This window comes from Rhipicephalus microplus, chromosome 1, assembly GCF_043290135.1.
Source record: "Rhipicephalus microplus isolate Deutch F79 chromosome 1, USDA_Rmic, whole genome shotgun sequence".
NCBI lineage: Eukaryota > Metazoa > Arthropoda > Arachnida > Ixodida > Ixodidae > Rhipicephalus > Rhipicephalus microplus.
In genome coordinates this window covers 68,825,119-68,850,622 of record NC_134700.1, presented here as the reverse complement: position 1 = coordinate 68,850,622, position 25,504 = coordinate 68,825,119, and the positions used below count along the sequence as shown (strand labels likewise).

At 45.7% G+C, this 25,504-nt stretch overlaps 1 protein-coding gene across 3 annotated transcripts in view; it reads right to left on the bottom strand.

The window, feature by feature from the left end:
* Positions 1–1,586: 1,586 nt before the first annotated feature.
* The window catches only part of LOC119178754 (uncharacterized), a 112,152-nt gene continuing 88,234 nt past the window's right edge, over positions 1,587–25,504 (bottom strand). For all 3 annotated transcript variants that reach the window (XM_037429994.2, XM_037429995.2, XM_037429996.2), the window contains 2 exons: positions 11,034–12,093; positions 1,587–2,300 (listed from right to left, as the gene is read on the bottom strand). In XM_037429994.2, coding sequence (XP_037285891.1) covers positions 2,208–2,300; positions 11,034–12,093 — 1,153 coding nt within the window. In that variant the 3' untranslated portion in view covers positions 1,587–2,207. The remainder of the gene's footprint in view (positions 2,301–11,033; positions 12,094–25,504) is intronic.

The following is a 25,504-nucleotide window of genomic DNA, read 5'->3' as shown; positions in this document are numbered from 1 at the left end:
TGTGCAGATTCATATCTCCCAATATAATTACCTCACACTCTTCTTCTAGTTCGTCAATGTCATTTCCTATGCACTGCACCATTTGTTGACTTTCCTCTCTGGCTTTTGCCCCTGTCCACAAGTATACAAAACCCAGGAGCATCATTTGCCCTGCCACTTTCCCTTTTAGCCATAAATGTTCCTTGCACTCCTGCTTGACCCTTGGCTAGTCTGTACTTTTATGAATGAATGCCCCAATATCACCCCCCTTTCTGCTGCCTTCTGTTCTATTACATTTTCATGTGTAGTCCGGATTGTTAGGTGGTTGTTCTATGTCCCTAAGATGTGTTTCTACAAAACCATATACCATCGGCCTCTCCTCCCTTCGGTGGTGTTCTATCTCTTCCCGCTTCAGCCTATTCCTCCCACCCTGAATGTTAATATACCCTACGTCTGAATTGGCTTGGCCTTCGTGGCTACGTCGATTTCTGCCCCGGACTCTACGTGTCTTAGATAGTGCTGCCACTTTGGAATCGTATCTGTCCATACCACCTGTCAAAGACTCTCCCTGGTTGTTTTCCTCGTTACAAGCTATCCTGCACCACGAAGGGCCCACGTGCTCTCGAAAAAAGCTACTGCGCATCCTGCAAGTCGCCAACTCCCCTCTTGACCTAGCCGCCGATCGAAGTGAATATGTCTCCTTGATTGAAAACCACCCCACCCATGCACCTCTCTGCTTATTTCCACCATCTCTAAGCCTTTCTCTGGACTCATCCGCCATATCTCTTGCTTTCCGTTGACAGCCTCTCTTTGCAGTTTGTTGTCATGCAACGGTACCTCAGATATCGTGCAAATCACTACCTGTACTTGAGGAGAAATGGCGCACATTTCATCTGTGGACACTAATCCTGCTGTATCTTTATTCAGGGCATCGTTTAAACCACCTGCAATTATCACGAGGTTTCGTACATCAGCTGCAGTTTTGAGTTTTGCGCTCGCTTGCCTGATGACTGCTTCAAGTTTGCGTCCTAGGAACGTCTCTACTGCAACCCTCTTGTCACCTCTTACCCTCTCTTTCATTGCTTCTACGCATCGATTTAAATTGGAGTCCCCGGCGATTATCGCCTGCTGTCACTTTTCAGCTGGAGCGTCCTGCACCTGGAGGTTACTTGCACCTGTGACGCCGGCTGCTTTGTCCCCTCCCAACACCGCCACTACTTTGCTGAAGCTGGGTCTTGCGACCATTGAACCGGCTGAACCTGTTTTTTCCGAACTTGCTTGCTCTTTCTTCTCTGCCGTTCTGGCTGCCGATGCCATACTGTTCTCTCCGTCGGCCGCTCCTTTGTTCACCTTCGCTAGTGCCTTCTCGGCGGACCTGAGCCTTTTTCCCATAGCCTTCGTTTTTTCTTGCGCTGTCGCCAATGCAGTAACCAGCTTGGTGATTCTCATCTGCAGTTCACTTTGAGCAACCATCATTTTCTCCATTTTTTCCTCGGCCTCACTTGCCTACACTTGGCGTCAGCCTCCTCTCCATTCGCGTCTGGACTTGCATCTATTTTCAAACCCACCTCACATCCTGAACACTTTACAGCCTTTTTAACCATGTCTTTTTGACACCAGTTGTCTTTATAAATTGTCCCACTCGATAATTACAAAACACGGGGTATGACGAATCCTGCCCTACGAAAAAAAGAAAGTCTAAGTTCTACTACAAAATTTGCATGTTCGGTGTACGCGCACCTCTCCCATGGGACGGCAAGAAAAAAACACATACACACAAACAAGTGAATACCTGATGACTGACCCCCGAAAAAGCCGTGCAATGTAATAACTGCTACCAAGGTTTGAACTTCTGCCTTAATAATTATAAAAGCTTGAAACATGCAAAGCCACTTATCAGCGCAGTCGACCGGGAGCGCCCAAAAAACATGTCCATCCACAGTGCCAGTCCGAACTGAACTCTGAAACGGTTGCAAGCACAACGCCACCTAACACTCAATAGTTGTGAAACCGAAATGCAGCCTATGCGCGAAACAGGTGCGCCACAAGGCGCAAACAACTTTACAGAGGTGATAGCACCCTCCTTCCCCCACCCTTTAAAGTGCACCTAAATATAAGCGTACGGGCCTCTAGTCTTTTTTCTCCGTCGAAATGCGACCATCGGGGCTGGGATTTGATCCCGCGGCTTTCGCGTCAGCAGTCGATCGCCATAATGCCCTATTGGCGGGTTATTCTGAATCCATGTTGTCTCTCCAGATTTCAGTGCTGCTGCCGCCACATGCTGCTTCAGCTACTCCTTCTCCATTCGCATCTGCATGCTCCTGCAAATAACGCACACAATCTCAATGTAGACTTGTAGTATAATTTGATTTTGCACAATTGAAACATAATCATTAGAGTTTTAGTAAAGCGAAAGACAGCAAAGACAAGGATTTAGCGTTAGTTTTACATGGTACGTATACACACTGCGCGCGCACAGAATTTAAACGTAGTCTGAGCTGTTATGTACGTGCACCAATTGCCTAGTATATCGAAACGGTTGTACACGCAAGGGAATACGCACATATGATACGATGGCGGCATCCGTCGAAGCGAAAACCCACCACTTTGGCATAGCTTCAAAGTCGTCAGCCTGCACCGCTTAGCTGCTTCATTCTGCGCTACTACTCGCATTTACATGACATTCGAGCAATAATGTTTTGCCAACCGTGACCTGGTGAGTTTGCAGCTACGTTCTTGAGATATGCTCTCAATTAGCAGCGCGAAAAGCTTAATGAGAGACTGCCTGACTTCACTGTAGCGGCGTCAAGATGGCACCGCGGTCTGCATTTAGTTTTTTTCGTTCATTCGAGCGTTTCGAATGGCGTGTCCACAAGTTCGTTGAAATGTGCCACGTTTATTGACCGCAATAAAGTCAAATGCTGTAGTGAAGAATAGGCTTGTTGCTTTGCCTTTTTTAAATTTAGGTGGCACCAGATCTGTTGTGTTAGGGTTAACGTTTCACTTTATGAAAGGCTTAATCTCTGCCACGAGGTGCACGTTGTCGTAACATTAGCGCTAACACGCACTCCAACACTAACATAAGAGTTCAAGAATATACCAAAAGTCTCAATCAATCAAAAGGTCAGCTTAGATACAGACTGCGAAATGCAGGAGTGAAACATATTTAACATGCCTATATGTGCTTGAATTCATTTGCTTTGAACTGCCTGCCTGAAATTTCTATTCAATGAAAATGTGAGCGTACCATCAGAGGTGCAAAATGTTGTATGTTGACCACGATTAGGGGCTAACAAGGCATTGCATAATAATGATTTATTGTGGGGGTTCGCGACCCCTAAAGCTTTGTAGCACAATCGAAAGAAAGCACTCTGAAAAGTGTCAGTATGTTTGAGTGAAGAGACTAAGTATGTTTGAGTGAAGAGGCTAAGCCAAAGAACTAGGTTAACGCAGACTGCAAAGCTGAGAAAAAGAAAATAACAGGACTACGCAGAAAAGCACATTAACAACTGAATTTAGTCGATAGATGTTTTTTCTCCTTTTCTCAACTTTGCAGCGCTGCCTTTACCTACAGTGTGCCCAACTAGCCCTTACACGAGCTTTTTGGCAAAAACTAGTACGTCCAGTAAATTATTATAAACCTGCAATCAAAATTGTCCGAACTGCATTGACCTTGAAGTGAGTGAAAGTGATCTGTAAGAAAGAATGGGTAATATACGGCGGTGTGTTCCTCGTAAAACATAAAACCCCAGCACAGTGGCTGAGGTCATCACATTGTGCAAGAGCTACGAGGAGCTCCGCCGGCAGCGTTCAATTACCCATCGCTCCCCACCACGAGCTGCAACGCTTGCTGGCTTGGAGGCCAGTTGTGACCAAGTGGCGTTGATGGCGGACCTCAAGTCCTTCATCCGTGAAGAAATCGCGTGCCAGTTCTCCCTCCTGCCCTTTGCTCACCCACCAGTTGTTCAACAATTGGCCACTAACCTTCTCCCTCCCATCCGTTGAGCGATTGAGCAGGAAATAGAGGAGGTCATGCCTGCGTACCACCCCAAACAATCTCCGGCTCCTGCACCCTTGAGTTACGCCCAAGTCGTCGCCAGGCCGCCTCAAGTCCTTCCAGCACCCGCCCCTCTGACTTACGCCGAAGCTGCCGCTTGACCTCCGTCCTTTGCAGCGAGTATGCCCGCTACGTATGTCGACGCAACCCATCAGCCTCAGCCCACCATGCAGCTTTTCCAGCCACTGTTCCGTCCATTGGCTCTGACAATATGGGTGCGACCTACCCCGGCGAACCGATGGCGCACACTCGACAACCGGCCCATATGCTTTGCCTGCAGTTACGCCGGTCATGTAGCTAGTTATTGCTCTCACGTACAGCCAGCTCCCATTTCTTCGCCTGTTGCTGGCCAGCTCAGCCGTCCCTATCACGACAAACGGTCGTCTCACCTAGGTCTATCTCCTCGAAAATCGCCGTCTCCACAACGTCGTTCCTTGTCCCCCATGCGGCCAAGTTCGGCTGCTTATAAGCAGGAAAACTAGTCAAGGACTGTGACGCTATCACAATGTAAAAGACCTCAGAGCAGCCCCTCGAATGTCATTGACGTGTTTGTGGACCGTGTTTGTGCATCGGCTCTTATTGACACTGGAGCTGCCGTATCAGTTATGGGCGAAAAACTTTTCCGCTTACTTCGAAAAGTGACGAGGCCACTTTCTGGGTTATTCCTCCGTACTGCTAGTTTGTTTGTTTATGATCTGTGATGTACTTAAACATACATTGGTCACTTCACTTTGACAATGTTGCACTTTTCTCTCTATGCACAAGCATTTTTCTGATGCACATTCACACTAGCAACATGAAATCCCAGTCTCAATTGGGCAACACCATGGCTGCACCAAGGCAACACCATCGTAACAACATGGCAAACAGGGCAACAATTGGGCAATACCAGGACGCACACCTGTGAAAACTCATGAACGCATAGTGCTCATTCAAGTGAACATACCTCCAACTCTGCAACTAACACTGCTCCATGATACATGGCACTGGTAACCGATCCGACTAGACATGTCCAGTGTACATCACTGAATTTCTGGTGGACAAGACTGTATGCCTGCGTTACAACGTGCTCCACATTGGTATAAGCTATACGACAGTGATTAGTTCAATCTTTCTTTCTTCAGACAACATGGCGTCCTTTTGAGGCCATTGCCCTAGCAGCCCTAGCCATGTTGTTAGCTGCAATCGTGGAAGCTCTGACATCATGCAAGGCATGTAAGACAACTGGCGATTGAAGTCAGTTCAGCTCTTCAGTGCAGTGAGTGTCAGGCTCTCGCTATTCGTTAAATGCCAGGATCCGGGAGCCTGCAGCTGTAACTTCACCTCGGTAGACACATTGCCCGAGTTTATGCTCATAAGGGATCATGCTCATTTATTTTTATTTTTTTATCTGTCTGCATACTTCTTGCCACTTGCATATTGCTGGCACATGGAAGAAGAGAATAACGGCTTAGGGTTACTCTATAATCGGTAACATAACAACAACTGATAGTGTTCTGGCACTTGGTGGAGCGTATCTCTTTTGCAATCTGCTTCCCCTCCACCGCCCACAAAGTTTCTCACAATAATACCTAGAGGGATTTCTGGCACAACCACCAGTGTATTTCTTAAGTTACATTGTACCTCCGACAAAGTTTCTCACAATAATACCTAGAGGGATTTCTGCCACAACCACCAGTGTATTTCTTAAGTTACATTGTACCTCCCACAAAGTTTCTCACAATAATACCTAGAGGGATTTCTGCCACAACCACCAGTGTATTTCTAAAGTTACTTTGTACCTAAGGCGCTATGTAGTCATGGGAATGACAATATATGTCTGCGAGGCTTGTGTTAGCTGGATTGAGCGAGGCGTGTACTATCTGATATTGGGCTTAAAACATGGACTGGTAAGCACGAACAAAGCTTCTCTAAAACAACATTGTTATAAGCAGAGCTCATGCACTCATTTCACATCTGACAACCAAAGTTAACTCGCCTGCAGGGCATACACAAATGGAGAAATAAAAGAACGTGACAAAACATCCAGAAATGAACAGTAACAATGTTGTCTGTCTGCTAACTTTAGCAGCCACCACTACTTTATACATTTTAAAATATTGTTACACACGAAGAAGACCAGGACATGCACGGCTGAAGGGCCTGTTTATTTGGTTGCGAAGAGAAGCACCAGAGCAGCTAACAGGAGGATGATTGCAGCGTCATGGTCTTCCCTCTTGCTCCAGCTTGGGGCAGCCAGCACGCTCAGGCATCTTCATTTTCTTTCCAGGTATGTGCAACATTCCTCTTCTCGTACACGAAGCCCACCGGGCGAGGTAATTGATTCACTTTTGCATGTACAACTTCAGTCGGGCGACATGAACTGCTTGTGTTTCAGCAGCTCTCTTACCATTTCTCGTGAGGCAAGCTATTGTGTACGTGACTTCCGTGAGTTTGTTGAGAACAACAAATGGTGCGTCATATGTGGCTAGGAACTTCTGGCATAAACCACGTCTTCGTACAGGAGTCCAGAGGCACACTAAGTCGCCTGGATGGTAAGTTACAGGCCGTTGGCAGGCGTCGTAGTGTGCCTTCGATTTCTCTTGAGATGCCAAAGTGTGTAAACGAGCAATACAACGCGTCTCTTCTGCAAGGCAGAAGATTTCAGCCACAGAGATATTCTCGTGCATCGAAAATGACAAAGCTGTGTCAAATGTGTGCCGCGGTGATCGTACGTACATCAAGAAAAAGAAACTATAGCCTGCTGTCTTGTGCTTAGCAGTGTTGAACGCGTAAGTTGTAAATGGTAGCACATCATCCCAGTTCTTAAGGTTGGATGCCACATACATAGAGAGCATGTTTACAATTTTTTGGTTGGTGCGCTACATGAGCCCATTTGTTTGCGGATGATATGGCGACGAATGACAAAGGTAGGACGCACTCAATTCAAGCAGCTTTTCTACTATCTCTGCCATTAATTTTTGTCCACGGTCAGTGATGATCACATGAGGTGGGCCATATCGGAGGACAACATGCTGCAGCAAAAACACAGAGACCTCGCTGGCAGTTGTGGTTGCTATGACCGCCATTTTGCAGTAGCGTGTGAGGTAATCGACGCATACAATTATCCAGCGATTGCCCTTAGCCGACTTCGGAAAAGGGCCCACGAGGTCAATACCCACTAACTGGAAAGCTGTGCTTGGAGGTGGCAAGGGCTGTAGAAGACCAGCTGGAGCAGTAGATAGGCGTTTGTGGCACTGACACTGCTTGCAGCTGGCCACATACCCCTCGAAGGACTGCCGCATTGCAGGCCAATAAAAAAGTTTCTTAGCATGGTAGGGCGTCCGCGTAGAACGTACTAATGTCCGGACGTAGGATCGTCGTGCATAGAACTTGAAATCGCTGACCGAAGGCTTTCCGGCACCACCAGGAGGAATTGTGCGCCAGTGCTAGAAAAGGTCTTATACAGGAGTCCGTTGCGTACACAGACATGGCATGTTGTAGGAGCTGTGCAGAGCGATGATAGTTTAATGTCCTTTTGCTGTTCATCTACGATAGTGCTGAAGTCAGGAAATTTTGGTGACACAGAAGCTGCGAGGTGGTCGAGGTGATCGGCATCACACTCTGTAGTGCTCAGTGGCATATGGGAAAGGCGATCTGCGTCGGCCAAAATTTTGAGGGATCCTGCATTTTGAGCTGTTCGAAAGTTCGGCAATGCCGAATGACGTCGGACACCGAGCTCAGGTGCTCTTCTCTGACGAGAAAATTATAGACATCCTCGGCTATGCCTTTCAACAAATGTCAGAATTTGTCTTCTGACATTTTAGAATTGACCACCTAGCAGAGCTTTAGCACATCCTCTATATACGTGGTGCATGTCTCACCTGGCACCTGCGCGCATTGAGACAATGTCTGCTCGGCCCGCTTCCTTTAGACACTCGAGTCGCCGAAACATGCCTTCAGTTTTGCAACAAAAATGTCCCACGTCAGCATGTCCCACGTCAGCATGTCCTTGTGGTTTTCGTACTACATAAGCGCAGTATCCGTAAGGCAAAAGACCGCATTGGTGAGCTGTGCTGGGGTATCCCAGCTATTAGACTTGACGATTCATTCGCTTGTACTGGACGAGCCACGCGTCGGCATCATCTCTTGATTTCCCTCCGAAGGGTGGTGGGACTAGGTGGTACTGCAGCGGACCAGAAATCGCTGTCCTGGGAGCATCTCCTTTTTTTTGGACATGGCCGTGGAAATTTCGTCAGATTTCGTCGGCTTCGAGAAAGCACAGCAGTGATGGTTCCATCAATACCCATGTGTACCCAGCACCTTCACCAATCTGTTACGCACGAAGAAGACCAAGATGCACACGGCTCAAGGGGCCGTTTATTTGGTCGCGACAGGAAACGCCGGGGTGGCCAACAGGTTAGTGATCGAAGCATCGTGGTCTTCTCTCTTGCTCAAGCTTGGGGTGGCCAGCGCTTTCAGCCATTTTTCAAGTAGAAGTTAGGGTGTAAAGAATTTGCCATAATGGTGAGACAAAAGATCTCACAACAGACGGTTTTGACACAACATTGAATTAGCAAAATCTGGCCAGACGTATATTTGAGGCGTACGGGCTCTTAATGAATGATGGAAATTTGAATTAAATACATTCCAGCATTCTCATACACTAATTTTTCATCCAGATAATCATGAGAAGAAAAAAATTGGACGTCTAATTGCGTGCTTCGTTGCGAATGACGTCAAACGACATTCTGCTGGCAATTTTTTTCGTGCATAGCGTCGTATCTTCGGCGCAGCGTAAGAAACACTATGGCTTTTACAGTTTTGTATCTAGGTATTTTCTAGTAAAGAAACACATTACTTATTACCTATTTATTGATGTTAATCCTTAGATACGCGTGATATTTGCTTTTTGATCAACAACCTTCATAAGTATGAAAGCAGCTATCAGTTCAAGACGGCTGAATGTTCAGCAAGCATTTCAACTTATACCAGGTGGCTAAGAGACAAACAGACCAAAATTTTTGCGTTCAAGTATCACAAAAAAGACTATTGTCTTTGAAACTAGAGCACAATTGAAGCGGAGGCGCTAGGAAAATGAACTGAAGATAAACATGCAATCTATGAAACAGTTACCAAAGTCACCCAATTCCAATCTGAACCCACCATATACTTTTACCAGCATTCCCTGGCATACACCAACCTACTAAAGCAAGATTTTTCTCTATGCTTTATAGTGAGAAACTACATGCTGGAGCTGAGAGCACCGGCTCCAGAGAGCAATAAAGAGGGTAGCATCGCTCAACATGACGAGTGCGATTTGATGCCAGCAATGACAGTGCATTTGGCCAGTTAAGGAGGAAAGGCAGTGCTGCAAAGAATGGTGTAATATAATTACCAACATTACCGAAAGGAGAGGGAACATGAAAGCTTTCAATGAGACATTCGTAAACAAGGGGGTGGGTGCTGGTCTTTTTCAAAGCTGCACAGCCTTAAAAAAAGGTCACAATTTCCCCAAAAAGGCAATGCATTGAATGTGATAGCAAGATAGTGGAATGTATTACGAAGCAAGGCTAGCACTTTAAGAGCAATAATAAAGGGGCCCTGCAACGCTTTTTGAGCATGGTCAGAAAAGGCTGCTGATCGGCAGTAGAGGCTCTCCACAACAAGCGAGCCAAATATTATAGCGCAGCATGTGGCCTGGAATTCGCAATAAATTATCAAGTCAGCTAAAAATTGCTTTCCCTTCTCTCGACAAATCACAGAATATGCCCGAAAATCACACGTAGCAAGCCCATCTATCAGCCATTGACTGATTTGAGCATGGCGCTCTCGCTCGTTATAGAGATCACCGCGAGAGGCCGCTACTTGTCCACGCGTTCGCATGCGATCACACTGAAAAAGCCCGCACATTCGAAGGGAAAAAAATTTAAAACTTCTTAAGGTCACGAGGCACACGTGATGTTTTTCTGTGGCCCTGCCATCCCTCCCTGCTTAGCTTCCAGCACTTTTGTCGAAACGAGAGAAGAGAGAATGCAATTGTAGCATGTGACAAACCTTTGTAACTCCACTCGCACTGCATGGATTCTTAAAATTTTTGTGCTGTTGAATTCGTGAGGCAACAAGCTCTTCCACTGATGTCATTCCATGGTTACTTGAAAAAATGTTGCAGTGCCCCTTTAATTGTAGTAAAGATGCGCTTGCTAAGCAACCAGTTCTAGCTGCCCAGTCACAGTAGATGACCACAACAAGGCTCGTGCGTAGTGACGGCGTCGATATACGAAGTAAGGCTGGCAGTCAACTCATTTAGATCCGATCTCACGTAACTCTATAAAACGCTGGTGTAAGGAAACACAATCGCTCCAGGTACACTTTTGGCGCCGTTTTTTCGTGTTGAGAGCGCAGCCTGTAGAAGCTCACGCCTGCTGTGGGGGCACATGCTGCGTGCTTATTGTTCCGTGATAACGCGGCATCCATAAGCGCTCTCCCCGGCATGTGCACTCATAAGATATGCAGGCGCAGACGACCCCGGCCGGAAAGGCAATGCTCGCTCCGCAGAAAGAGGAGGCTGGTGCAACATTCCCGGTATATATATATATATATATATATATATATATACAAGAATGATGGCGGCGGCGACAGCGTAAATCAGCCGAGGCTGTCTATATAATTGCTATCGCAATAAAAGACCAGACCACTTATTGAAACGTCGGCTCCAGCTATGAATTTCTCGTTCGATATTATTAAGGATTGTTTCATTTATGATGAAATTTATTAAATGATCCTGTAAACTAAACTTGAAAGCAAGATTGTACGAAAAAATGTTTCGAGTCCCTTTAAGAAACATGAAATTGCAGTAGGGGATATAGAATATCCATACTGAAATACTAGTGAAGGGTTTTCTGACATATTAACAGGGTCAGAATAATGCCACCTGAAACAGAAGGTTTCCTGTCAACTGAATATTCTGCACGAAGGAAAAAAAAAACTACACAACTTCAAAACATACTTCACTTACAGAAGGCACCTTGGTCGAAGGGCTACTTGACAAAGGAATCTTCACCATGCTGTCTGTGCTCGCTAAGGTGGTGTTGACACCAGAGTGCATCCGGCGCATGTGCACTTTGAGATGTTCAGTCCTTGAGAACAGTTTCTTGCAAATAGGACATGTGTGTGGCTTCTCACCTTTGTGCATCATCACATGATAATACAGATTACGTTTCTGTGTGAATCTCGATGGACAGAGGTGGCAGAGGTGTGGCTTGTCCATCTTGTGCCACTTCAGATGGTTCCGCAATGTTTTGATCCGCTCAAAGGTTTTGCCACACTCTGTGCAGTGGAACATTTCTACTCCAGCTGCATGCAGTTGCATGTGTCTACTCAAAGATGCCTTCTTGCAGAATTTGGATGGGCATGTTTTACAGGCATATGGCATTTTAGCCGTATGCACTCGCTCGTGCTTAATGAGACTTGATTTCTGCATGAAATTTTGTCCACAAATGAAGCAACGGTACGGGTTATCGTCCTTGTGGATAAGCTCGTGTGCTAGGAGACTATGCTTGAAACCAAACCTGCGACCGCAGACTGAGCAGGAATACGGTTTCTCATCCATATGAACGGCCTTGTGCACTTCGAGATTAGACTTCTGGGCAAACTTCTTGCCACAGATGAGGCAAGTGTGGGGGTTTTCTTCCATGTGAATGACCTTGTGTGCCTGAAGACTACACTTGTAAGCAAACTTGCGACCACACACTGAACAGGAGTATGGCTTCTCATCCGTATGAACAGCCTTGTGAATAGTGAGAGCTGATTGGTAGGGAAACTTCTTGCCACAGATGTGGCAAGTGTAGAGCTTCTCACCCGTGTGGACGCGCTCGTGTGTAATGAGGTACGACTTCAGAGTAAATTTCTTGCCACAGAGTAGGCAACTGTGCTCTTTCTTCCTTTTGTGCACACTCTGATGCCTTCTCAAATTTCCCTTGCTTGTGTAGCGCTGCTCACAAATGTCGCACTCAAACCAGCTGCCAGCAGTTGTCTCGGGCTTCATTGGTGAAGATCCTGTAGCACTTCCAGAAATCCTGAATATTGCAAAAAGAAAAAAAGTAAAAATTGGTTAGCCACTTCATAAATCAGTCATAACTGAAGCATAGACTTGGGTGAAATAATTACCACCCAAACACTTCATAAAATTGGTTACCCTTTCACTGTCATGTTTTTTGGGCACTGCTGCACGCTCCATGCGCATTTTTTTTTTTCTGTACATAATATAGAAATATTTTGTAAGCAATGTAATAGAATGCTGCTAGGAGTATGTAAACATTTGTATAGGACATTGTCTCATAAAAGTAAAAAGCAACAATCACAAGGAATAAAAAGCTTGATAAAATAATCACTTTCAATTGAAGGAGAAGTGACATCAACATGACGCATGTCGCATTTTTTGCGTCAACACATAGTTATCAAGCTCCCAGGAACGACTCGGTACCAATAATGCAACAAATGGACAAAATAATACTATATGTCATATCGATTGGTATGACAAGTATCGAACTCAATTCAAAACGGGTGCAAAGCCCGCCAATTTTCAGTGCTGCCAGAGCGTCCAAGTGATCACCTCCCGCGTTCTCGCCCCATTTAATCACGGGGTCGCACGAAATTGTGATGCGAGTTTCAGTTGACATATCGTCTGCTAGGTGCGCACATGTATAGGCATGTCTTTGCCACACCACTGTCATTGCCACTATTATCAACATCCACAAACGATGATGAAAACAAGGAGAAATAAGGAATAGCAGCATTTTGCAACATGGTGAATCATTTTCAGTTCCATCTTCTTCTGAGCAGTAATTCTGAAATAGACGCCGAACATAGCAACAACAAGGAGCTGGAGACGAATGCTTGGGCCACACTGGCTGGCAAGACATATGAACGCTGCGTGTGTGCTACTTGTTCATGATGACTGTAGCTTGAAATAATCACATTCGGGCTCACGACTACACGACAAATCACCCAAAGTGGCACATCGAAAAAGCAGGATTGACACGAACGTGCTGCACGAACCATGCAAAATAAAGCAGAGGAAGCCAATGCCAGGCAACCAGGCGTCGCTGCCAGACGGTACCACATGTAGACACCTCAAAGACAACACTAAAATTGTTGACATCATTGCAGCTCGCTCATTGTCACTCCGCGCCTGAGGCGTGGCCTAGGAGCTAGCTGAACACGTCAAAATACTGTTGGCGTCTCATGGCCAGGAACGCGCCTTCCAGCTTTAGATGATCTTTGTGCTCAAAATAGAATAACTTCTACATAACGGACACCATTCATACTTCACTAAAAACTTGTGCATATCCAGTAATCAAATGAGCACCACATCTCAAGTTTGAAATTTGGTGTCACTGCTCCCTTTAACAATGGCTGATTAATTCAAAATTGCTGCCAACATTTATTGCCTACTTTAATCAGGAAATAAACTGATCAAGAGCTCCTGCATTTCTTCCTTAAAAATACACGCTTACTCGCCATAGCTGCACTACTAAGACACTGACAATGAGATGCAAACCGATGGTGATGTGCAAGCTTGCACTTTCTCCGTTGTAAAAAAATTAGCTGCTAGTTATATTTGTTTACATTCTCTCTTCACAGACAGCGGGATGCACCCCCATTACTATTCGTCTCCGTGGCAGGGAGTGCTTGGTATACCCTTTCACAGCCGGGTTTTTCAACAACCAAGATAGGTCGTTGCATGAGTTATTTTGATATCGGCATCGAATGGGTTACACAGCGAAGCTTGAACATGCAGCTGGGATGTTTATCACAAGCTGGAATATATCGAAGTTTCTTCTGCTGTAGCTTTTGATCTTCCTGTTACCACATTTAAAAGATGCGTGTTTCAAAATTTGCATCTGATGACAACCGTTTAAGAAGGTCAAGAACACTTAAAGGGGCCCTACAACACTTTTTGAGCATTGTCAGAAAACAATGCTATCGGTAGTGGAGGCTCCAATAACCACGCGTGCCAATAGCTATTATAGCGCAGCACACGACCTAGAATTCACAATAAATTATTAATGCCAGCTAAAAATTACTTTCTCTTTTCTCAACAAATGACGGAAGATGCTCAAAAGTCATTCGTAGAAGGCCATCAGCCATTGACTGATTTGAACATGGCGCGCTTGATTTTTACAGGGATCATTGCGAGAGGCCGCAACTTGTCTATGCATGCGCCCGCGATCACACTGAAAAAGCCACGTATTCGAAGAAAAAGAGAAAGGTGATCAAGGTCACAAGGCACGCACGACGTATTTTCTTTGCTCCATGCTATCCCTCCCTGCCTAGCTTCCAGTGCTTTCGTCAGGACGACAAAAGAGAGAATGTGTCTGCAGCGTGCGACAAACCTTTGTAACTCCGCTCGCACTGGACGGATTCTCAAAATATTTGCTGCGTTGAATTCCTGGGGCAAAAAGCTCTTTTAGTGAATCCATTTCATGGTTACTTGAAAAAGTATTTCAAGGCCTCTTTAAATGATCTTATGAGTAGCAATTATTCATACTGTGGCAGGTAGCACCTCTAGCTATAAAACTGAGTATATGCTAGCATTGCTTCTTCATTATAGTTTTCATGCACTAACAAACTACAAAACTATTCTACCTTGTAGCAGACTTGCTATTTCTGCTTTTATTAAGCAGTTTTGATTAACTTGTTTTCACTGAGCTGCTTGAATTTTCTAGTCACTTGTATAGTTTTTGGGCTTATTTGCATTTTCCCAGCAAACATAGTTATGTTAGAGATTGTCTCATTCACTAATAGTGCGCTTGTCTATGACAATGCAAAGGTAGTTTATTGTTGAAGTCAACCATATGTTGCGGGATCAACAAGTAATGTTAACTAGCATGAACTGGCAAACGTGCATTCAACAAAATAAAGACTATGAAATGGCTAAACATGTGGCCCATTTCTCTCCAAGCCTGTCCAATGCTTCTGCACCAACTCATTCCGTCTTGAACAAAAGAAATTTCTAAAATTGTAGTTATAGTCTACACAGAAAATGCAGCAGACATAGCAATGCCTGGGCATCCAGCTGTCCAAGATTGAAGGATGTGGCTAAGTTCTGCTCATAGATTACTACTCCAGATTCCCTGAAGAAGCGACCCCAGGGACTACATTTGTACCAGCAGTCACTGCCGCTGTGCAAAGTCCTTTTGCTCACTTTGGGACTCCATGCATTATGCGGACAGACAAAATGCCTTGGTTCATGTCACAAGCCTTCACCAAGTTCAGTCCATCTTATTAATTCTGCCAGGAAACAAGCAGCCCCTTAAAGTAATTGAGAGGCAGAGTACATGGTGTGGACAGAAAAAGCCTTGCTAGAGACAACCTCTGATTCATACGTAGCCTTTCTTGCTTAACTAGACACAGCTGAACTTTAGGATCTCTCCAGCAAAACTGCTCAAGAGAAAAAAAACTGCAAGCGCGCCTTGCAAGGCTATCCAGAACAACTGCTACTCGTGTTGACAAATCACAAAAAGTTCAAGGAACAAGATTCTGCAGCCAAACTGCAGCAGGCGAAAAACTATAGTCAGCGTCGCAATGCTGGCTCTTCCAAGTCCTTTGATACAAGTGAATGTGTGGATCGAAAACATCAGTGACAACAATTGTTTCCTTGGCTTGGCTCTACAACCTGACTGTATGTGGCTGAAACTCCTAGCAACATTCTGCGAAGGGATTGTTGGCCCCTGGTGCCTTTCTTAGCAAATCAGAATATCTAATGACAGGTGATACTGGCGTCGCTATAAAAGCCAACGTTATCACTACAAAGCTTTTTTTCCACGTCACAGGTGTGACCTTTTTCACTTGAAATACAGAGGTGGCCAAGGAGAACAAGTTCACCCCCGTGTGAATAGAAGCGAGATACAGCGAGAACACCACACAAGCTGAATCTGCACACCTAGGGAACGAATATGCAGCGGTTGCCACAGTGTGCTTTGCCTTGCACATACAGGATAGCCCCATAAGCTATCCTGTATGAAAAAAATTTAAAAAGTAGTTTGTTACAAATATAACTCATAGGGTCGTTCCTCAATTACTGTACTCGTCAAATGATCAGGGTTGCCCTCAGTTAGCAATAGAGGCAGAATTTGCCTACTGAAATTACTTTACCAAAGAGCTAGAAGATATTACAGCATAGACTCCTCTCACATTATCAATTATTCTCAGGGTTACACAACCAGGCGAAGACATTCTTTCACGATAACTCCTTTACTTACACAAAATAACTGCTTTAAATACTGTTTTTTTCCCTAGAACTATTGTTGATTGGAATAACCTACCCGACAATATTGTAACACAAGCCTCACTTTCTTTGTTTGAAAAATATTTGCAATAGCCCGTTAGCACTATTGAATTTACTTCTCTTTTATTATTCTTTCCAATTATTTGCATAATCTTGTTAAATTTGACAAATTTTCACCTTGACATTTTATTCTTTTTTGTGTTTATTTAGCTTGTTCTAGTACTCTTGCATTTTACAGTTATTTGCTGTTAAATTTCATTGCCTTGTTAATTTTCTTAGCCTCATCATTTTATCTGTGTGCGCTGTAATTTTCACTTCATGTATATCTTTGAATACTATTGTGCCTTTTTTGAATATCATGTACCAATGTTTCACACCTGCTATAGTCTCTGCTTGAGACTGCAGTATCAATTAATAAAAAAATACAAAGTAAAAAAATTATAAAAATAACAATGGGACGGCGTCTCACAACAGATATCTATTTCCTGGAGAGACAGAAAATTCTGCTTGTGATGGATGGTCACTAACATGATCACTAAGTCCTCTGTACAAAAGCATTACACACTATCGTATAAACCGGACTATAGGTTGAGTGGGAATATAGGTCGACCTCCCAAGTTCAGGCTACCGAAAAAAAAAAGGATAACAACCCGAAATTGCCAAATGACATTTATTTGCGAACTGGGCGCACTGCACCCCGATCGTCGGAACTCCCCTCAACTACCATCGCAACTGTTCCTATTCGTCAGACGAAGCACCACTGTCTTCTGAAGACGAAAGTTTGTCGCTGGCCGTCTCCCACAGTGCATTGTCTTCCGCGCCATACAGCGAGTTACTGATGGAACATTTCTTGAAAGCATTTTCCACCATAGAATCTGGCAAGGAATGCGAGGGGGAAAGCACCCAGCCACAAACAGTCGCAAGCGGAGGCCTCTGTAGGCCGCCCATCCGTGTATTTGGGTTGTCGCCGGACATCCACTTTTGGTACTCCAGTCGCACTCGGTCCTTGAACGACTTGTTTAGTACAACGTCAATCGGTTGGAGGGTGGACGTCATACCACCTGGTATCACGGCGAGGTGCGTTTTTTCATCGCCCAGTGCGCGCTTCACAGCGTCAGTTAAGTGACCACACAACGCATCTAACACCAGCATGCTGCAAAGACGCAGCAGTGCACCTGGCTGACGGTTCCAGACTACTCGTATCCATTAGAGCATCATGGCCTCGTCCATGTATCTCTTTTTTGTTGACGCGAACGACAACACCGTGCGAGACCACTTCCTTTGGCATTGTCTTACGTTTGAAAGTGATGAAGGGCGGAATCTTTCCACCATCTGCCATGCATTCCAGCATGAGGGTGAAGCTCGAGTGCTCATTGCCAGTGGACAACAGCTTGATATCCTTGGCGTCACGCTGCAAGATCATGGTCGATGAAGGCAAGTCAAACCACACGGCGGTCTCATCAGCATTGTCAATTTGCCCCATCATGTAGTTGTTCTGCTCCCGAAGCCGGTTCACAAAGCCTTGAAAGTTTATAAGCTTGTCCTCGAGCTCGTCTGGAAAGTTCTGACAGATGGATGTGCGCCACCGGAAAGAAAATCCTTTGTGTCTCATGAATCGATGCACCCAAAAATTTGGTGCACGAAACTCTTCTCTCGTGAGCCCACCTTCTCGAGAGAGTTCCACAGCTTTCTTGCGAATGGTATCCACGGTCACTGGCAGCGAGCACGCATGAACTTCCCACACAAAGTTCCCTAGCATATTCTTCAGCTGCGGATGAACCGCACTTCGCCCACGAAATGACATTTTTCGTGGATTGAACATGTGCAGCTTACCTTTCTGCACCCTCCAATAGCGCACGCTTTTTTCTGATACACCAAAGCAGTGCTGAGCAGCCATATTCCCATTCGCTTCTGCGAACTTAACAACCTCTCGTTTAAACGCAGCTGAGTATTGTCTTCTCGTACCGCTACTCGTATTCAGTGAAGGAAAAAAGACCACTAAAAATGAAACACAATGTCAAGCGGAGCAAGAACTTGGAACAGATCGGAGGCAAATCACGAACACAAAAAAAAACAGACAAGAGAAAAAAAAAACCTCTATTGCATTTGAATGCGAATATGGCCATGTCCAGCTTCTCATGCACATGCAAGCCACATGTTGCCAGACAGCAGTGCACTGTCGGCTAAACACCGCTATATAAAATGAGGGGCGACATTAGCTCGTTGTTCTCTTCAAAATATCTAGACTTATATTCCAGTTAATATGGTACTACTCCTATTCCTGCATGTGGTTTCACTTGTTTGAATGCAGCCTATGCTCTGTGACCACTGGTGCATTGAAAAACACTTCTAATAAGATTTGCATTAAGGGAACATGTGCCTTGAAAAACACAAGTTTTTTCCAAAATCACATTTTTTTTTGTTTTTTATTGCTCTCACAAGTTGAGTTTCTCTACTTTCAGGGCAAAAAAAAAATCAAGGCTGTACTTAAACTCAAAGTAGGCTAATATCCCTTTTGAAAAGCACAAGGTGGCTAGAAAAAAAACTAAAAAAAGCTCATTGTCTAGAGCCCCCCTAAACTGTGCCATGGCTGCTTGCCGTTGCATTTTGCATGAGGAGTGCACCAAAGGCCCCACATCAAAATTACCATGATTCCCAAACTCTCACCATAGAAGCAATCATATTGAAAAGCACATCATTGCCAAAGATGAGCTTTCATTTCTACGATTAAAAAGTTTTTCTCGAATTGCAATTTCGGGCAACGTCCCGAGTTTGGGCATCATGTTTTTGGTGCTTCTGATGGCCAGAGCCAAATGAAATTTTAGCCACAATCCTGAACATGTGAAGAGGGCAGTTATCTATTTTATAGTATAATATTTATATAATTATTACAAATTTAAAGTAAGCGATTAGTATGGGCTGAACATTTAATACTTTTCAGATTATAATTTTATTGTTCATTTAAATGCATTATACACACCTTATTGATCGTTATTTCCATGCTACAGTTAATGTGGAGCCATATGAGCTTTTAATGATTCATCACTATAATACTTTAGTGGCCTAAAGGTCTGTCCACAAAAAGCTACATTTTACAAATTATCAGGGTAAAAAATGAAAATTATGCCACTAACTACAATACTGATCACATATTTGAAATCAACATAAGAAACTTAGATAAACAGCAAAATTTTCAATGTCTTAGACTATAGATTAAAAAGCTTTTTTTTTTTTTTTTCAAATCACATCTCCCCTTAATCTGAAAACATCCCTTGTTTATGTTTACAAATAGTTGAGTTGGTTGGAGTCCTCATATTTGTAAACTTAATAATTTCTTTGCCAGGATAAGAAAGATGGTCCATTCTAGATTGAGGTCACACTTGACCAACTAGCTGACAAGGCTTGTGGCAATTGCTACATGTGTTGTTGCTCAGAATGGGAAGGCATCGCTATCCACTTGTGATGCATGACAATAACTACATGAGCAATTTCATACTATACTACCTATCTGAACGCCACTCTCATCACTGGGTGTGTTAAAACGTTGAATACAGGGTTTTTATGTGCAACAACCATGAACTCATTATGAGACACTATGATTATATTGAGTCCAAACTATGTATTCGAAACCCTTTATGAGAGACACTGATATAATAGACAAATGGTTTGACAAATGAACTGATAAAACAGACTATCATGCCTACGTTAAAATAGAGGCTGATAAAAAAATGCATACATGATACCCTGCTTATAAGAGATGCCTCGTATAATAGACAAGAATTGCTTCCCGGTGTATCCAAAACCAGTAATAAAGGGAAGATGGAAGCTTGCGATGAAATATCCGTAAACAGGGGTAGTGAGCCGACGTTTCGACAAGCACACTTGTCTTCCTCAAAGACAGAAAAGAACAGTTCTGTTCTACGCTTCAGGAAGACAAGTTCGCTTGTAAAACTTGTAGGGTTCAATCTTGTAATAACTCTTGTAGGGTTCAATCTAAAATTAGGTTATTTGCAGATGACTGCGTCCCGTATAAAGAAATACAAAGCCAGCAAGATCAAATAAGTTTGAACAATGATTTCGCCTTATTAGCACAATGGTGCGAGAGTTGGCAAATGGTCATCAACTTCGATTAAACAGTTGCAATGACAGTAACAAAAAAGAAATCCAAACCCACTTTCCCGTATGGCTATGATAGCATCATCCTTAAAACACTCACTAAGTACAAGTACTTGGGCGTCGTCATATCGTCACATCTCGGATAATCGGCGCATTTAGATCACGTGACTGGCAAAGCGATGCGGAAGCTAATGTTTTTAAAGCGGGCCTTGTGATACTCGACAAGAGAAGCCAAGCTCTTGGCCTATGCGACGATTATACGCCCTATCTTAGCATATGCGAGCGTGGCATGGTTCCCGTCTACCTAAAAACACATAGCCACTATTGAGGCCATCCAGCGCAAAGCCGTGCGTTTTATCTGTAACAGATATAGGCGCACCGACTCGCCTAAGCAAATGCTGACAGATATTGGCCTTCACACGCTAGCCGGTCTGGCGGTGCTATCCCGACTCAAATTTATGTACCTAATCCTACACAACAAACTTAGAGTAGATTCGAACACCTACATTTCTTTCAACACTTCGAGAGAAACCCATCACGAGCATCACTTTACAATGCAAGAATATTTATGCACCAACAATACTTTTAGTTCTTCGTTTTTCCCGCGGGCAGTGCGAGAGTGGAATGCTTTACCCGAGACGGTGGTTGTGCAGCCCACTGTCAACAAATTTTACGAACTTGCTGGCCAAGCCGTTCTATCAGCTACATGATAGCGACGCTATCAGGATTGTACTGATCATTGTCCTCCCTGCCAGTACATTTGTGGTTTAAAAAGGTGGAAGTCGGTACCAACTTTGTATGTTGCGTGCTTACCTTTTTCTTTCTTTTTCGTGTTTTTGTTTTCAGTGTGTGCACATGTGACTAAGACATGCGCCTCGTTAATAATGTAGGTCCATAATTGTTATCATTTTATAACATGATTTTTTTGTACCCATACAATTGTATAAATATGTGAATACAGAATGTTTGTTGACACTTTCCAACCCACTCCTGTAAAAATCCCTGACAGGATTGACAGTATTGTTAAATAAATAAATAAATAAATAAAAATGTCGTATCGACACAATCCCTGTTTACAGGTTATTTCCGGTGCATGTTTCTTATGAAGGGGTGACTGTTCAACACAGTAGTTGCAGCAAGTTCATTGTCTCTTGAAATGCGCTAACTGAGAGGCACCAAAGAGCACCAACTAAGGTGCATAACCCTGGCTCTAGCCGATCCCCGTGTCATGTAGCACTTATATTACCAAAACCAAAATATGCAAGCTCGAGACCTTTTTTCATCAGATTTCTTGCACTATATTGGGCACCTCTCCACACTCAATGTCTGATAGAGTCTGAGGACCGGCTACCCTTCCAAACGTCGATGAATAGGTTCAAATTTACTGGGAAGCACAATTCATGCACCTCAAACTATCTGCACAAGAATACTCTTTGCTTCGTGAATTGGGCTATGATATCGCCACGTTCCATTTCCCAAGTTTTTGTTATCGTCCCAAAACACCACACCATTCTCAGCGCGAACCGCGCCTGCAGTTTTTGAGAAGGTTCCGGACTGTAGTAGATCATTTCAATAAGATCACGCCCACTGTGCGAACGGTACAGATTGTTCTGGAACCTACGCCGCCGCCAGCGATAACGCTAGAACATTCGACGGCAAGAGTATAAATGCCGACGTGCTTCGCCGCTATCAGTCCGAGACTGCTATCTGTGCGAGACTGCTGCTGTAATTGGCCTTTCCGCTTACCGGGCTCAGGTTCGCCCAAATAAACAGGTAAATCCCAACACGAAGTCTCCAGTCTTCGGCCACGTCACGACCCCGTGACATCTGGTGGAGGTGCTGCTTCGTTCTTGTACCGGATGCCCCCGTCAAGCCGTCAACCCAGCCCACGTCGCGGAGAAGACACCGACGCCAACCAGGAGCAGCTAACAAGCCGCCGACAGCAAGGGCTACCACCGGAGTACGGGATTCTAGAAGACAAGGCGCGGAAGACCAAGGCCATGACCGCGACTGCAGCGACAATGACAACCGCCGCATCCCAGCACACGATGGTCATGCATCAACCCAGGGAACCACCAATTTTTCATAGGTCATCGTTCGAAGACCTGGAGTCCTGGCTAGAAACATACGACCGTGTGGCCGCCCTCAACCACTGGGACAACGAAGAAAAGCTCCGTCGTGTGTACTTCTACCTGGAAGACACCGCAAGGACTTGGCTAGAGAATCGCGAGTCCACGCTCCGAACGTGGGATGTCTTCTGCGGCGCATTTCTGCAAACGTTCGCGAGCGTGGCTCGCAAAGAAAGGGCCGCTGCTCAACTAGAGACCCGGGTTCAGCTACCAAATGAGAAGGTTGGAATTTTCACAGAGGAGATGACCCGCCTATTTCGTCACGCTGACCCAGACATGCCTGAGGAGAAGAAAGTTCGTTTCCTCATGCGAGGGGTCAAACAGGAGCTCTTCGCGGGACTAATGAGGAATCCACCGAACACCGTCCAAGAATTTGTATCCGAGGCGACCACCATCGAAAAAACCCTTGACATGCGCACCAGACAGTATAATCGCCGCCTGACTCCAGAATGCGCTGCTGCTCAAACCAGTGACTCCGAAAACCTGCGTGAAACGATCCGAGCGATCGTGCGGGAAGAGCTGCGCAAACTGTTGCCTTCGGCGCACCCTCAAGTGGATTCGATCGCCGACATTGTGCGAGAAGAAGTTCGGCAATCACTTCGAATTCCCCAAACACCGCTGCCCGAGCCAGAAACTATGAGCTACGCCGCTGCAGTGCGCCACAACGCTCCTCCCCGTCCACGCCAAAACGCCGCCCCGTCGCCCTTCCGTCGCCGGACACCACCGCCGCCACCACCCCCACCGACGACCTACCGTTCACCAGCGGGCCAGCGCAGTGCGCCGAGGAAAACCGACGTTTGGCGCACCCCTGACCACCGCCCACTGTGCTACCACGGCGGCGAGGCCGGGCACACTTACCGTCGTTACCAGTACCGACAGATGGGACTGCGTGGCTTCGCCGTCGATGCACCACGTCCGCAGCCAGGGGAACGCCCACGTGACATCGCCGACTACCTGACAGGAACTCAATGGACACCCCGAAGTCCTTCCCGTTCGCCGTCGCCCAACCGCCGCATGTCACCGCACCCCCGGCAGTACTCCGGCCCAACGCGGGGCCGGTCTCCTAGCCCGTATCCGGGAAACTAAGGGCAGCAACCGGTGGAGGTGCGGTTGCTGTGTGACGAACTACCGAAGATCCTCCGACGACGCCGCGACGGAGCTTTAGGAACACAATGCCAACCAGGCAAAGCCCTGACGGCGTAAGCTCACTTACCGGAGGTGGCCTGACGACGCAACGTGGAAGCAGCGGATCAAGCCGATGCAGCCGTGACCCGACGCCACGCCCTAACTGTAATGCGAGACAGCGAACTAGCGACATCGACGTTCTTATTGACGGCCACCGTGTGACCGCTCTCGTCGATACTGGAGCCGACTATTCTGTCATCAGTGGGTCGTTCGCCGCGAAGTTAAAGAAAGTTAGGACAGCTTGGAAAGGCCCTGAAATCTGCACAGCCAGAGGTCATCTCGTAACGCCTGCAGGAATCTTCACAGCGAGAGTCACCATTAACGGCCGTATTTATCCTACAGACTTCGTAGTCCTACAGCGATGCTCGAGAGATGTCATCCTTGGCATGGACTTCTTATGCCTCCATGGTGCTGTCGTCAACCTAAAAACAAAGTCGATATCATTATCCACAGAAGAAGCACTACCGCCACGCACGCCGTCAGGACACCATGCCTTGAATGTGCTGGAAGAACAAGTCACCATTCCGCCTCGCTCAAGCGTCATTATTTCAGTCGGCGCTCCTAAATCACCTGACTTGGAAGGCGTCGTTGAAGGCAGTCAGCATCTGTTGGTCACCCGAAATATTTGCGTCGCAAGAGGAATAGCAGAGCTGCGGGGAGGCAAAGCAACGGTTATGCTCACGAATTTCAGCAATGAGTACAAACATGTGAACAAAGGAACAACGGTCGCATACATCGAAGAAATTGTCGAAGCCACCAGTGCTTTCGCCCTCGCCGGAACCTGCTCAGAGGAACCAAGCCCCTCCCATAGCTTTCGACCTCAATCCCAGACTACCGAACGATAAGCAAGAACAGCTCAAGGCCCTGCTCCTGCAATACGAAGATTGCTTTTCGTCGTCATCGAAAATCCGGCAGACCCCAATCACGAAACATCGCATCATAACCGAAGAAAATGCCAGACCCCTCCGTCAGAGTCCGTACAGGGTTTCGACGCGAGAACGTGAGGCCATGAAGAGACAAGTTGATGAAATGCTGCGGGATGACATTATCCAGCCGTCCAAGAGTCCATGGGCATCCCCCGTGGTGTTAGTGAAGAAAAAGGATGGGACCCTACGTTTCTGCGTCGATTATCGCCGCCTGAACAAAATCACAAGAAAGGACGTGTATCCTCTCCCACGAATAGACGACGCACCTGATCGGCTCCATAACGCCAAGTACTTTTCGTCATAGGACCTCAAGACTGGCTATTGGCAAATCGAAGTCGACGAAAGAGACCGAGAGAAGACGGCGTTTATAACACCGGACGGCCTCTTCGAGTTTAAGGTGATGCCCTTCGGCCTTTGCTCAGCGCCTGCAACTTTTCAACGCGTTATGGATACAGTACTGGCAGGATTGAAGTGGCAAACTTGCCTTGTGTACTTGGACGACGTCGTCGTGTTTTCTTCGAGTTTCGACGAGCATCTTCGGCGCCTTGAAGCTGTACTTCAAGCCATCAAGACGTCTGGACTCACACTGAAGCCAGAAAAGTGCAGATTTGCGTATGAGGAGCTCTTGTTTCTGGGACAGGTTATCAGCAAGTCTGGAGTACGTCCCGATCTACGGAAAACAGCCGCCATCGCCGACTTCCCGCCGCCCACTGACAAGAAGGCCGTGCGCCGATTTCTGGGCCTGTGCGCCTATTATAGGCGGTTCGTGAAAAACTTCGCCCGCATCGCCGATCCTCTCACTAACCTTACCAAGGCCGACGTGGAGTTCAAGTGGGAAACG